At 35.9% G+C, this 15,087-nt stretch overlaps 1 protein-coding gene across 1 annotated transcript in view; it reads left to right on the forward strand.

The window, feature by feature from the left end:
• The window catches only part of LOC115222544 (beta-alanine-activating enzyme-like), a 101,817-nt gene that overhangs the window by 13,838 nt on the left and 72,892 nt on the right, over positions 1 to 15,087 (forward strand). The window contains exons 3-6 of the mRNA XM_029792805.2: positions 296 to 413; positions 2,357 to 2,565; positions 5,133 to 5,325; positions 9,969 to 10,198. Of these exons, the coding sequence (XP_029648665.2) occupies positions 296 to 413; positions 2,357 to 2,565; positions 5,133 to 5,325; positions 9,969 to 10,198 (750 nt within the window). The remainder of the gene's footprint in view (positions 1 to 295; positions 414 to 2,356; positions 2,566 to 5,132; positions 5,326 to 9,968; positions 10,199 to 15,087) is intronic.

The raw sequence follows: 15,087 nt of genomic DNA on the forward strand, positions 1-15,087 counted from the left end.
CTTTCTCTTTTTCTTTTATTGTGAGTGTTGTATTAGAAAAAGGAATTAGTCTCAAATTTTAATATTTGAGTTTATATCTGAAGAAAACAAAAAACTGTCCCACACAGGGGCAGTTTGTTATTTGACTTCCTTGAGAAATGTCAACAAATTAAACAAAATTTTGCTTCACAGTTTTTTTGAATCTTAGAATGTTCTGTTGTAAATTGTATTTTGCATTATCTGCCAGTATCAGTTGATTTTGATACTCCATTCTTCTGCCAATGTATGAATCTATCTCTTTCACTATGTGTTTCAGAATACTCCAGGTTCCAGCTGCATTTTACTTCTTTGAACCTGGTGCCGAGAAGTTTATTCTGAAGTCTTTGAAGTCACTTAATGCCGCTGTTGTTGTTGTTGACATTTCTTATTTGAAGGTTTGTATATTTTCTAAATCTAAACAGGTAGCAATTACCATATCAAGATTGCAGAAATATAATTTCAAGCATGGCCATCACCTTGTTGGAATTAAATGTTTTGTTCTACCTTCACATTTAAAATATTTGATTGTTAACCAGCATCACTTTCAGCTTTATTTTTCATTATACTATACTATATTAGTATTGTTATTTTCTTCTATAAGCTAAAATATATTTCATTGATAAAATAAATGTTTCTATCTATTTATTCTATTTTTATTTACACCACGTTTTTAACGAGATAAATTTATTATAAACACTAAGTCCTATGTATTAAGTTTAAAGATTTAACAGAATATATTCAATAAGATGTTGTGTTTTTATTTTAAGATATACTGTTGAATTTTGTTCGATTTATTAATGTAAAATTATGTATAATTATATATATTTATCTTTTCTTATAAAATAATATATGTACATTTATTTAATTATTTTATTGTTTTTATCTTAGACCTGATGAGTGACTATATTTAAATTGAAATGATTTTATTGTAATCAATTTGAAAATATAGCCACGAAACACATGTAGTCTATTTACTAATTATATATTATTTATTTATTATTTCATGCTTTATTTAGTTCTAAGTAAATGTTTTATTCTATCTTTAATTTTTTTCTATATGGTATGATTCAAGTATATCATTGTTGAATTGCTCCATGGTGGTTCTTCTCTAATTTATATACATGTATTATATATATATAATGTGTATATATATATTTAATGTGTGTGTGTATATATATATATATATGATATTAGGAGGAGAATGCACAGAGAGTGTGATAGCTAGAATAAGAATATGATGGAGGAAATTCAAAGAGCTGTTACCTCTGTTGGCCCTGAAAAGTTTCTCTAAGTGAAAGGAGGATTGTATGATGTATTTATACAGACAGCAATTCTACATGGTTAGTGGATGTAGAGGACATGCGAAGGTTAGAAAGGAATGAGGCTAGTATGCTCTGCTGGATGTGTAATGTAAGTGTACATCTGTGAGAGTGTTAGTGTTTTGAGAGAGAAGTTAGGCATAAGAAGAATTAGTTGTTGTGTGCAAGAGAGAAGACTGTGTTGGTTTGGTCATGTGATGCAGATGGATGCTGTCAGCTCCATAAAGAAATGCCAATCTCTAAAAGATGGAACAAGGGGAAGTGGGAGATCCAGGAAGACATGGGATGAAGTACTGAAGAATGACCTCAGAACAATGAACCTTTCGGGTGAGATGACAAAAGATTGAGATGCTTGGTGCTTTGCTGTACTCAAGACGACATGTACTCCACAGGAAAAGTGTTACGGCTGGTCCTTCTGGTGGTGAAAAGCACTTGTGGCGATGCCACGTAGAAGCCCCCAGCACACTCTGTAAAGTGGCTGATGTTAGGAAAAGAGAGAGTGGAAATCAATACTATAAGCGAAGTGAAAGAAAATGGTTGTGAATTTCTTTGTTTTGAATTCAATGTATATATGCTTTTCTTCTCCCTATCCACACATGCCCACTTACACAGATCTAAATACAAAGTAATGTACTACATATATACCCCCTCCCCATATATCTATATGTATGATAAGTAAAAATAGCCACAGGAACTACCCAATAACCCCACAGATCCTTCTGGCTGGTGTAAATTAATAAATATTCCTTAGCTAAATATTTGATACATACAGCCAGAACACGAACAAAACATTTCCCTGAGGAAACAAACACATGTATTAATATTCCCCTTAAAATCCATGGATATTGCAAATCATATTTGTAATATCCTATGAATGGGGAATACAAGGAAAGCATGAGGTTTGTGGAAACGCATATAAGAATGCATTAAAATATTTATGTATTTCCATTGTATATTTTTAATTATTGGCAAAATATGTCACTACACAAACAATAAACGAGTTTATTTTAATTTTTCAGGATATAGAAAACATTTTATTTCTTTTGAATCCAGAAGTGTTGGTATTGATTCCTGAATGGCAGTTGATTGTCATAAAACTGAATGGAGTAAATCGACAGAAGTATTCCATCCATCTTGCCTATTGTATCAGCACTTCAGGTTCTACAGGAATTCCTAAAATAGTGAGAGTTCCACATAAATCTATTGTGCCGAATGTAATTCATTTGAGGTAGGTGACTGACATATTGTTGTTTTACTCAAATGAAGCAGACAGATTGTTTTTTAAAAACATATTGCTTTATTTCAATGTCTTAAATATCCTTTTTTTTTTCAATATTAAATCTCGAGAAGATGGTGAACTGACAGAATTGTTAACTTACTGAGCAAAATGTTTAGTGGTATTTTGTCTGTATTTATGTTATGAGTTCAAATTCCGCCGAGGTTAACTTTACCTCTCATCCTTTCAAGGGCGATAAAATAAGTACCGGTTGAATACTGGGGTAAATTAAATCGACTCCCTACCTTCCCTCAACTTGCTGGGCTTGTGCCAAAAATTCGAAGTCAATACTAAATCATGACATTTTTCTTTTCAAGGCACTCTCAAAGGGAGATAACTCATAATATTATATTGACACACCATTATACAGTGACCTTCTTTATTTTATGACTCGGACCTTAGTATACATTCAACTAGATGAAAAGTCTAAAAAGTGGGATGTTCCATGTTAGTAAAACATATACTGTGAATATAGCAAATTTACAGAGGCTAGAAATGAATGAGAAGACCGTGGTTGAGAATATTGATTAAGGGGAGAAGGCATCACTGATTTGGATTTGTAATGTAAATCTATATATATAAAACTGTAGTTGTGTGAGTGTCTACGATTTAGATTCCTAACTCCTCCCACATTTTGCAGTGCAGTTTAACCAAATTCGGGTATCTTATAGTCGTGATTCATATCGAGCCCGTCTGAGTATTAGCGCGTGTCTACGATGAGTCTACGATTTAAAAAATAATTTAACATCATTTTTTATTCCATTTTAATGCATAATTTTTCGTGTGTCAATGGCGGCGGAGTTGGCGTCCACGCTCAAACACCTGCACCTGTGTTTGCTTCTCCCCCTTCTTCTCTCCCTCGTGAAGCTGTGGGGAAGGGAGTTTAAGGAAATCAACATCGTAATGCGTTGTCAAGGAGACCAGCGTTCTTTTAGAACAACGACTTTATGGCTTGAAGACACCAAAACAGAAATGGCTAAGAAAGCCCGAATTGGCATCTATAAGGGAAGTAACTCTCGAAAAATGCTTATATAGTTATTTCCCTTACAAACCCGAGCAACGCCGGGCGATACTGCTACTTGCTTATAAACCTTTTTCTAGCAATGGGCTTTATGAGATATTCGTGCTCTTTGTTTTACATCTACTTTGCAATGCTAGCATGGGTTGGACAGGTTGTGAGATGCCCTTCCTGTCACCCATTTCTTAATTTCAGGACAGCCTTTGAGATATTGAGATGTCTGGCACGTAAAAAGCACCCACTACACTCACGGAGTGGTTGGCGTTAGGAAGGGCATCCAGCCGTAGAAACATTGCCAGATCAGACTGGGCCTAGTGCAGCCTTCTGGCTTCCCAGACCCCAGTTGAACCGTCCAACCCATGCTAGCATGGAAAGCAGACGCTAAACGAAGATGATGATGATGATGATGAAATCAAATTGCACCAATAAAATTATATTTTGTGTAGTACATTTTCGTTGTTTGATAAATTGAGTAATTGCCCTGCACATCAACTATTGATTGAGAGACAAGGAGCATGAAGGAAGGAGAAAAAGAAATAAAGCTGTTGAAATTAACAGTCAAGCCTGAAGATTCTGTAACAGAATTTTAGTTAAAAGTTATGCTTATGCAATCTTGACATTATATGGGCCTTCATCATCATCATCATCATCGCTTAACGTCCATTCTCCATGCTAGCATGGGTTGGACGGTTCAACCGGGGATCTGGGAAGCCAGAAGGCTGCACCAGGCTCCAGTCTGATCTGGCAGTGTTTCAAACTCATAAAGTACCACCTGTAATTAGAGTGCCACTGGCCACTCAAACCTGCTTTTTTTTTTCGTTGTCTTCTTAATCATTAACGATTGATTAGCAAAATAGCTGATCACAAATTATTCATTCTTCTCATTTGATCAGGTTTGAATCAATCTTGAGTTCACAATTCAAAGCTCATCAACAACAAAATTATGGGCCAATACTCTCAATGGCAATATATTTACTCCTTAGACAAGATACATAACTCTGCTTTCCTCGTTTTCATCATAAAGCTTATTAAATATTTAAGAACAAACACACACATACACACACAAAAAAGAAAACTGCATAAAAGAGAAATAAGGGAAGGAAGTTACATTCAATTTTCTTGATTTGCAAGAATTGTCATTTCAGTATTAGATTCTATATTTCTGAATTCTGACTGTAAGTGCTAAACAAACTACTAGGATGTAACATTATTCAATGATACCTTTTCAGTTTTGGGATGAGGATATAAAATACCATTAAAAGTTTATATTTAAATAATACTTTAAAGCTATGATATCTAATTGAAACTAAAATCCAACAATGCACACACACAACACTAAACAAGACTAGATTTATTTTGTTGTTGCTGTGTGAACAGGACTATCCATAACAGCTTAGAAAGTAGGAATAAAATGATGATGAAATTTATAATATTTGTTTGACAATGTTGTACTTGTATGTGTATTTTATTGAACCATGTCGTTTTATTTCTAACCAACCAGGAAACTGTTTAATATCACTTCCAATGATTTGCTATTTTTGGCTGCTCCTCTGACATTCGACCCAAGCATCATTGATATCTTTACGTCTTTAAGTTGTGGAGCAAGATTATTAATAACATCAAACCAAATAAAAATCTTGCCTTGGAAACTTGCTAAAATGCTTGGAAATCACTATCATGTAACAGTTCTTCAGGTATGTATGATTATTCTGTACCGTTTTACAAGTAGCAAATGAGAAAGGCACAGGGGTGTGATTGTGTGGTAAGAAGCTTGCTTCCCAACCACATGTTTCTGGGTTCAGTCCCACAGCATGGTACTCTGGGTCAGTATTTTCTACTATAGCCTTGGGCTGACCAAAACCTTGTGAATGAATTTGGTAGATGGAAACTGAAAAAAAGCCTGTTGTGTATATATATATATATATATATATATATATATATGTATGTATGTATGTGTGTGTGTGTGTGTGTGTGTGTGCATGTGTCCCTCCACCACCACCACCACTTGACAACTGATGCTGGTGTGTTTACAACCCTGAAACTTAGCAATTCTGCAAAAGTGACCAACAGGATGAGTACCAGGCTTTAAGTAACAAAATGTGGTCAATACATTCGTCTAAAAATTCTTAAAGGTGGTGCCCCAGCATGGCCATATTCTAATGCCCAAAACAAGTTAAAAACCACTACCCTTTCATAACAATTGCAAAACTCCTCTTGGATTATTCTTATTTTTCTCAAGCAAACCACTGCTCATTTCATTGGACATTAATTTTTCTTTCTCGTAATTAGATATTATTAGTAGGAACTTAATTTAAAATACTTTCTTTTTAATATTTTCATAATTCATTTAATTTTTGTGGCAATTTCTTTGTCAAGAGCATTATTTTGTTCCCTCCTTTTAATTGATCCCTACAACAATGGCTTGTACTTCTGAAAACTCATTCTCTTTTAAACACATTTATTTTCTTCTGAAGACCAGCACTCTCTCTTTTACTCTCTTTTACTCTTTTACTTGTTTCAGTCATTTGACTGCGGCCATGCTGGAGCACCGCCTTTAATCGAGCAACTCGACCCCGGGACTTATTCTTTGAAAGCCCAGTACTTATTCTATTGGTCTCTTTTTGCCGAATCGCTAAGTGACGGGGACATAAACACACCAGCATCAGTTGTCAAGCAATGCTAGGGGGACAAACACAGACACACAAACATACACACACACATATATATATACATATATCCGACAGGCTTCTTTCAGTTTCCATCTACCAAATCCACTCACAAGGCATTGGTTGGCCCGAGGCTATAGCAGAAAACACTTGCCCAAGATGCCACGCAGTGGGACTGAACCCGGAACCAAGTGGTTGGTAAGCAAGCTACTTACCACACAGCCACTTCTGCACCTATGAACTCGTGAACTTTCCAGAACTTTTGAGGTGGGAGATAGTTATTCTTAGATTGGTGGTCTAACCCAAATAAACAAAAGTGTATATCACTTAAGGCATCAAAAAAAAAAAAATGCAGTGGGTATACTATTTCTAAAAATAAAATTTTCAAAATACTCTCTAATTGGGACACCAACTTTGTCTCGTTCAGCAGCACCAAAACACATCTGCTACATATATGAAGGAAATGCACAATGTTATACCTTCCAATGAGCAACACATAACATTTGTACTTAAAAGTATCTGTATGTCTCAGTGGAAATATGTCAACATCTTAGATAAGATGCATAGCTCTGATTTCCTCATTGTCTTATTTCTTCAAGTATTTGCTTTGAGCATTTGAGTCTAAGAATATTTCTGACTTCCAAATATAGGTGCTATGGAAACTACTAGCATTCAACACTATTCAGGAATCAGGAATGTATTTTCAGATGACACTTGTGAAGACCTGTTGAGGCAAGTGAGAATCGAATCGAATCGAATCAAATCAAATCAAATCGAACCAAATCAAAATGGATGAACATCAATGGAATTTGTATCCTTGTGGTACCAGTGCCGGTGGCACATAAGAAAACCATCCGAACGTGATCGTAGCCAGTACCGCAACGACTGGCCTCCGTGCTGAGGGCACGTAACAAACACCATCCAAGCGTGGCCGTCCGCCAGCCCCGTCTGGCACCTGTGTCGGTGACACATAAGAAAACACCATCCGAGCGTGGCCGTCAGCCAGCCTCGTCTGGCACCTGTGTCGGTGGCACATAAAAAAACACCATCCGAGCGTGGCCGTCTGCCAGCCTCGTCTGGCACCTGTGTCGGTGGCACATAAAATCACCCACTACACTCTCGGAGTGGTTGGCGTTAGGAAGGGCATCCAGCTGTAGAAACACTGCCAGATCTGACTGGCCTGGTGCAGCCTTCGGGCTTGCCAGACCCCAGTTGAACCGTCCAACCCATGCTAGCATGGAAAGCGGACGTTAAACGATGATGATGATGAATGTGCAAGAAATAGACATTTCTTAAATGCTCAGGAAGATCCTTAAATATATTAGTTAGTTTCTGTAACCTAGGTGACCTAATTATCAGTGAAGGAGGATGTTCTGAAAGCATAGTTGTTGGAATAAGAGTAGGATGGAGAAAGTTCAGAGAACTATACCCTTTGTTGGTAATGCAAACTCTTTCTCAGAGTAAAAGGCCGATTGCATGATGCCTGTGTATGAACAGCAATGCTACATGGTGGTAAAACCTGAGCCATGAATGCAGAGCACATGTAGTAGTGACCTCTTTCAATACTATACCCCAAACAGTTGACGGGTTTCGCATGAATTACTTGGTAAACTCCACTTGATGCTCTGTAAAATGTACCCAGTGTACTCTGTGAGGTGGTTGGCATCAGGAAGGGCATCCAAACATTCATGCAGTCATTTTGTTTATCAGCTCCTGTCTCCTATCAAATCATCTAACTCATGCCAGCATGGAAAAATGGACATCAAATGATGATGATGACAACAATGGCGATGACAATGGTTATGATGCTGATGATGAAGGACTTTTCAGATGACTTATTTTTTCAGTATAATTTGATATACTGTTGCTGATCAGTTCTGCCCAATGTTATAGGCATTTGACTTTTCCTTCCTTAACACAACATTGATGATGAAAATCATAGTTTAAGCAGAGTTTTGCCTGTTAGTTTCCAGTTTGCTAATATTTTAACATCTGCTTCTGTGCTCTCCACCAAAACATCAAGGAATGACAATTAGTTTTCTTATTCCAAAATAAACTGGATTAATGTGTGTAGTGAGTTCATTTGGTTTATAAAAACTCAATCATCTCTTTGATGTTATTTTATGTTAAAGATATTATGCATCTATCTTAACAAAGCTACAGGTCTCATAGTTGTAATTCCTAGATTTATTCAGTCATAATATTTCATTCTCTCCCTCCTTTACCATTCTAATCTCTCCTACCAACAGCATTATTCTGTTATCTTTCTTTCTATATCATTTGATGTGAGACTTGTAATTAACCAAGCTGTTAAGGTTCTGATCTTGCAACCTTTGCCAACAGTTTATATTCTGTAACCAGCACTGAACAAAGGGTTATACAACATTATTCCTGATAGAATAACTTAAATCTCCATGTAGCTCAGTCCACCTAGTTGAAAGTAGGTACCATGAGTTGGTGCTCATGTAAACAATAGGAATATTATATTAGCAAACATTTCACTTGGTAACCTGCTGGTCTCTTCAGGTGTGTGTGTGTGTTCTGTAGCTGACACAATGACATATCCTTGACAAAGGTAGTTAAACTCAGTTTATCTTGCTGAAAACATCTACTGGCAAAGTTCAGTTGACTGTTGTGGATTGTAGGAATAACTTTGTAACCAACCTGTATTTTTCTGCTTTATAATTGTGAGATCTGATAATTCTGTGGGTTGTGTTTAACCCTTTAGCATTTAAACCGACCATATCTATCTGAAATATTCTACCTGTTTTATGTTTAAACTGATAAGATTCAGCTTCTCACACCTACCCAATAATGCCATTCTAAAAATGTTCAATCACAACATGAACATTCTGGAGCCATGACGTAATATGTGATTAATTCAAAACATCAATAAAATACATCTGACAGAGTAATCTGAAAACTGAAAGGTTAAAAAGGAAAATATTTTAAGCTTGTTGCCTTCCTTTACATATATTACTGGTACCCTTAATCTGTTGTCCAGTTCCACTTGGCTTTTAGTTACAGTCCACTCTCTGATAAGTTTTCTGATAAAGTTCCACTTTCTTCCCACAAATCCTAGAAATGCTGAAATGAGTTGTGGGCACTATCCTTTCTTCAATGACTAATCAAAAATAAACAAAAAATTCATGAAACATTGGCAAAGGTGTAGTTATGTGGTTGAGAAGCTTGCTTACCAACTATGTGGTCATGGGTTCAGTCCCACCGCATGACACCTTGGGCAGGTGTCTTCTATCATAACCCTCAGGTCGACCAATGCCTTGTGAGTAGATTTGGTTGATGGAAACTGAAAGAAGACCATTGTGTGTATGTGTTTTGGTGTTTGTCCACCACCACTCTGCTTCACAACCAGTGACGGTTTGTTTATGTCCCTATATGAATAAGTGCAAGGTTTAAAAGAATATCGGGGTCCATTTTGTTCAACTAAACCCTCCAAGGTGATGCCCCAGCATGGCCACAGTCCAGTGACTAAAACAAGTAAAGTATATAAACTGTAACAAATGTCATCAGTGGTACCACAATATGTTATGCACCATTCTTCTATTATTTATGTTGATTATTGATTATTGATTGATTAATATCATACAGACAGATTGTAATGTACAATTTTGCTTTTTTTTTTTTTTACTTTGTTTTCTGTTAAATATTAGATAACTCCAAGTCTGTTGATGAGTATTGGTCCAGAACTATTAAGAACTTCTATCTTGGATAAATCTTCGTGCCTTAGAATTTTAGCTTTTGGTGGTGAAAAATTTCCATCATTGGATCTAATTAAAAAATGTCGGGCTGAAGGCAATATGACAACGTTTTTCAATTTATACGGTATAACAGAAGTTTCTTGTTGGTCAACATTTTATCAAGTCACAGATTCTGATTTTGCGTAAGTATAACCTGAATTCAATCATCTTTGTCATTGTCAATATTATTGTTATTGTCATTGCCATTCTCATCATCATCATCATCATTCCTGATCCGCCATAGGAAGTAAGTGTTCTGACTAGTAATAAAGAAACTTCCATTGCAAATTGTATTGCATTATTGGTATTGCTCAGGTTAGGAAAGATGAATGTTATGAGATGCTACTAGAAGACTGTGAAATTGCTAGTTGGAATGCAGTACATTTTCTTACAGAAACTGTATGTAGAGATTTTGTTGGAACCAGACTGTGACAGTGGCTGCTGTCAATTCGCATTGATCATCATCAAGGAAATACCAACTTGAAAGAAATCCAGTCATTGGAACCAGTCATTGGATATGACTGAAAAGGAATGATGAAATGTGGCTGGAGAGATGATGTACAGGTGTGAGACATGTACCTGTCTGATTATATTGTAAGTTAAACCTGCATGACATCACAATTTGAATGGTGCTAATGATCCAGAAATGGATGTAGGATTGAGTTGTGGTGAAAGTCATTGACACTCCTGTGGGATTGGAAAATTGGACCAGTTGAACTCTTATGAAGAGTAGCATATTGGTTGAGATGAAAGAAGTTGTAGGAATTGTTGAGAGTTCCTGGAAGCTGTGGGAAGTCATTGAGATCATTGAGAGTTTGTATCGTGTTTAGTTGAGTAATTTGAAGTACATCGTGTGAAGACAGTTGTGTCTATCCCTGCTTTGGGAAATCTGTATAGTCAATGTATAGAAGGATATAAAAGATTGAATACTAGTCAGGTACAGCCTCACATCAGTGAGGAGTGTGTCCACTGTGCTGTAAAGCCATCAAGAAGAAGGCCCCCAGAATGGTTCACATTCTCTCCTTATGTCTTCTTCCGTATTCAGTATGTGGAGCCTTCAACAGGCTGCCCTTGTACAAGCTAACTGTTTTCAAGTCTTTATTCTGGGTTTTAAATTGATTGAGATGTAATGCTGCATAAACGAGATAATTTGGTAGTTTGAATTATATAAGAGACAGAATGAAGATAAATCATTTAGTAAAATAGCTAATTAACACATGCATTAGTTACTGCTGATGACAAATATTACACAAGAATAAAGATTTCAGCAAACCAAATCTCTATCTTTGCTTTGTTCTTGATTGTAGCTCTTTTAATTCATTTTCACTTTCGGGAAAGGGACAGATGCCAAAACTTCATATTTACCTCTCCTAACTCCAACAGTCTTACCACACCTTCAGGAATACCCTCCTTTGGTATATTCAATGTTTGTAACATAGTAAATAAAATTCAGAAACAGATATACCACAATGTTTGATTTCTCTATGCTTTCTGGATATTTAGATATTTCCTCCTTATAATATTTTAAAAATCTTATATTAATAACTTTTCCGTCTCTTCTTTCACAAACAATACTTCCCATTTGAAGTTATTCTTAATACATCTAGATCATTGTTATCTCATTTAATTTTATCTTTTATCTTTTACAATTAATTTTCCTTCATTAGATTTTGACTAATTTTTGTTGAACAATAATATAATTGAATTAATCTGAGCTACACATTGCTAATACATATTACATTAGTTCTGAAGAGATCTGGAATCAGAATGTTTCTCAACTTAACTAATTACTGTAAAACATTGAACCAGTTATGCCAAGTACACAACATATATTTTCTGTTATTCTCTCATACAAGTTCCTCTCCTCAAATGCTCCTGCCTCTCTCAAAATTCCTTGTCTTGCAAGTTATTTGGTGACCCTGCTAGTACTGGTGGCACAAAAAAAACAAAACATTCAGTCCACACTGTAAAGTGGTTGGCATTTGGAAGGACATCCAGCTGTAAAAATCATGCCAAAACTGACCTTGCCTATGTTGGTGCCACGTAAAACGCTCTGAGTCCACTCTGCAGAGTGGTTGGTGTTAGGAAGGGCATCCAGTCATAAAACCCCTTCCAAAACAGACACAGTAGCCTAGGGTAATTTTTCTACCTGGCTGGCTCCTGTCAGCTATCCTACCCATGCATGTATGGTGGATGAACGTTAAACGATGATGGTGATTCTCATCTTAAATGTCTACCTTATGTTCATACAGAGAGCTTCTTTTATTAACCAAATGATAAAACTACTTCAACTGCCTGCTATATTCTGTTCACATAATTAGAACTACCAGGCTGGAAGTGATGGTTTTTTTAAAATCCTAATTCAGCATTCACTTGAGGAGATTAACAATGTAATATTTTGGGAAACATGATATTCAGTTGTAGTCATGTGATTGACCTGTTTAGTCATTGCTGACTAAGTCTTATGTTTCCCCAGCACCAATTCCATTTTCTCCATAACTACTGTTGTCAGCATCAATATACAGATGGATGAATCTCTAAATAATTGATCAGTCTGCTAGAAAATATGAACAAATAGATTGATTTCAAATTACACATTGCCATCTTTAAAAAAAAAATGATGTTTTAGATAGCGCAATCCAAAATACACTAAGAATACAAGACGAGGTGGTCATAGCTGGAAAGCCTTTGATCAATTCAATATTCAATCAAAGTTAAACTACTGTTACAAAAAAAAAACCCAACAAAATAAATATTTGAAGATTATATTTGTGAAATATGTCTATGAAACATTTAAACATAACGAGGGAACAGTTTTACTCTATAATTAAATAAATCATTGAAGAAAAGAACTTGTTAGTGTTATGATAACAAACATTTCTTTTTCTTTGATGGGATTAAGTTTACTTATCTATTTATTTATTTATTTATTTTGCTAAATTGATTTCTCAAGTGATTTCATAATTTTAGTCTTAATTGTGTCATGCTGACCTATTTTCTCCAAATGAATGAAATTCCATTTATTTTTGTGTTTCTTTTTAATGTATTTACAAATTCATTATTATCTCCATCATATTATTACTGGCATTGATGAACAGGAAATTAGTGTGTACACACACACATGCATATGTATATAAGTACAGGAGTGGCCAAAAGTCACCCGACACTAAATCAAAATTCCATAAATACTATCTGTAATTCTGTATTGACTTGAATGGAAGCATGTGTCGCTCAAGAAGGACTTCAGTTTGAACAATTTTCATGATGTTTCATATTTAGATGCTTTTATTAAATTCGTTCAGTTGTTAAACAAAATTCTTGGAATTAAATGATTTTCATTTACTGTCAGGTGACTTTTGGCCAACCCTGTACATATGTACTTCACGATAGTAATCATAAAATCATTGCATGTATTGGTATATGTTTTCAAGTATTTATTATTATTTAATGTCCATGTTCCATGTTGGCATGGGTTGGAAGTTTCTACAGGATCCTATGAGTCAGAAAACTGCAATGAACTCCAATGTGTTCATTGACATGGTTTCAACAGTTGGATGCCCTTCCTAACAAAGTGTGTATTGGGTGCATTTTTCATGGCATTGGCCCTAATAAGTCTCCAAGTAACCCACAAGAGAAGAACCATTTTACCTTAGAGCGGTTGACTTATTGAAGGAGGTGGCAAAATACCAGGGGTAGAGAGATTAAAGTGAGATAGAGGGACAAGAACAGGTGTCTTGTTGTAGAGTATGGTTACCCCAGCAGTAATGGGAGAAAAGATGGTAGAGATGAAGTGTCAGAGTATACCCTCAAGATACAGGAAGATGAATGAAGAGAGAATAAGGACAAAGAAACGAGGACGGCTGGTAGAGTGTTGTGAGAGAAGCAAAGAAGAGAGACAGGTTGAGGCATGAGTCTCAGTTTGGAATGGAATGATAAATGGCAATAGATATGGGGGAGCAGTGGGAGGTAACAGTATCATAGATAGATGAGAAATAGGGAAATAATGTGAATTAGGTAGAGGAGAGACAGAGATGCACAGTGGCAGAGATAGAGGTTAGAGTCACATAGGGATGGATATAGTGAGTGACAAATGAAGGTGGATTGCACTGTTGATGATAGATACAAATGAGCAGGCAGTTGAAAATAAATTGGTATGGGATGATATTTAGAATGTGGAATGGGTAACAAGGGAAGTGGTTCCAAGGAGAGAGAGAGAGAGAGAGAGAAATGGCAGCAGAAAAGTGAGGCTGGAATATGTACAGTTTTGCTCTCATATAATGAAACTGAGGGATCAGTGCTGCAGTTGGAAGTGCAATGGAGGCATGGGAGTTATGAAAATGATTTATGGAAAAGACTTGACAAGTAAACGGAGCATAGACATAAATGCAGGGTTGTGGAGTCAGAAACAATTAAGGGGTAGCTGGAGTCGGAATCAGTAAAACTATACTGACTCCGACATCTTTATTCTTTAATATAAACCAGTTATAACATAATAGGACTACTCAAAGTACAAGTGTATGAATATGCTTTATGAGATATGTAGACCAGAATCACTTAATTACATAAAGAAGAGTCAGAGTCAGAAGTACCAATAGTAGAGGAGTCAGAGTCAAAGGTTTTTGTTTTGACTCCACAGCCCTAATTTTTGTTGAAGTTGATGGTTAGACAGGTGTTCTGGAGTCATTTTGCTGAGTTGGGTGAGTTTATTTATGTAATCTGTACATTTTGCTGATGCTTAACTCCGGATTAGTCACAATTAATCATATAATCAAAGGCATTCCAGTCTTGACCTTTCCAGGTCATTTTTTGAAGGAGACAATGTATCTAGGCACACATTTTGGAATGTGTTCTATCATATTTTTAGTCAGCAAAGTGTAATTTGAGGAAGATTTGTCTATTGTTTCTAGCTAGTTAAGTGATTGCACCAAGGCTTCCTGATATTGATATTCAGTACCCCAGTCAACCCTTCTCAAGTAAATTTAAGGCACATTAGTATTTGGTTTAAAAGCTAAATACAATCTGCAGACATATG

This window comes from Octopus sinensis, linkage group LG20, assembly GCF_006345805.1.
Source record: "Octopus sinensis linkage group LG20, ASM634580v1, whole genome shotgun sequence".
NCBI classification, from domain to species: Eukaryota; Metazoa; Mollusca; class Cephalopoda; order Octopoda; family Octopodidae; genus Octopus; species Octopus sinensis.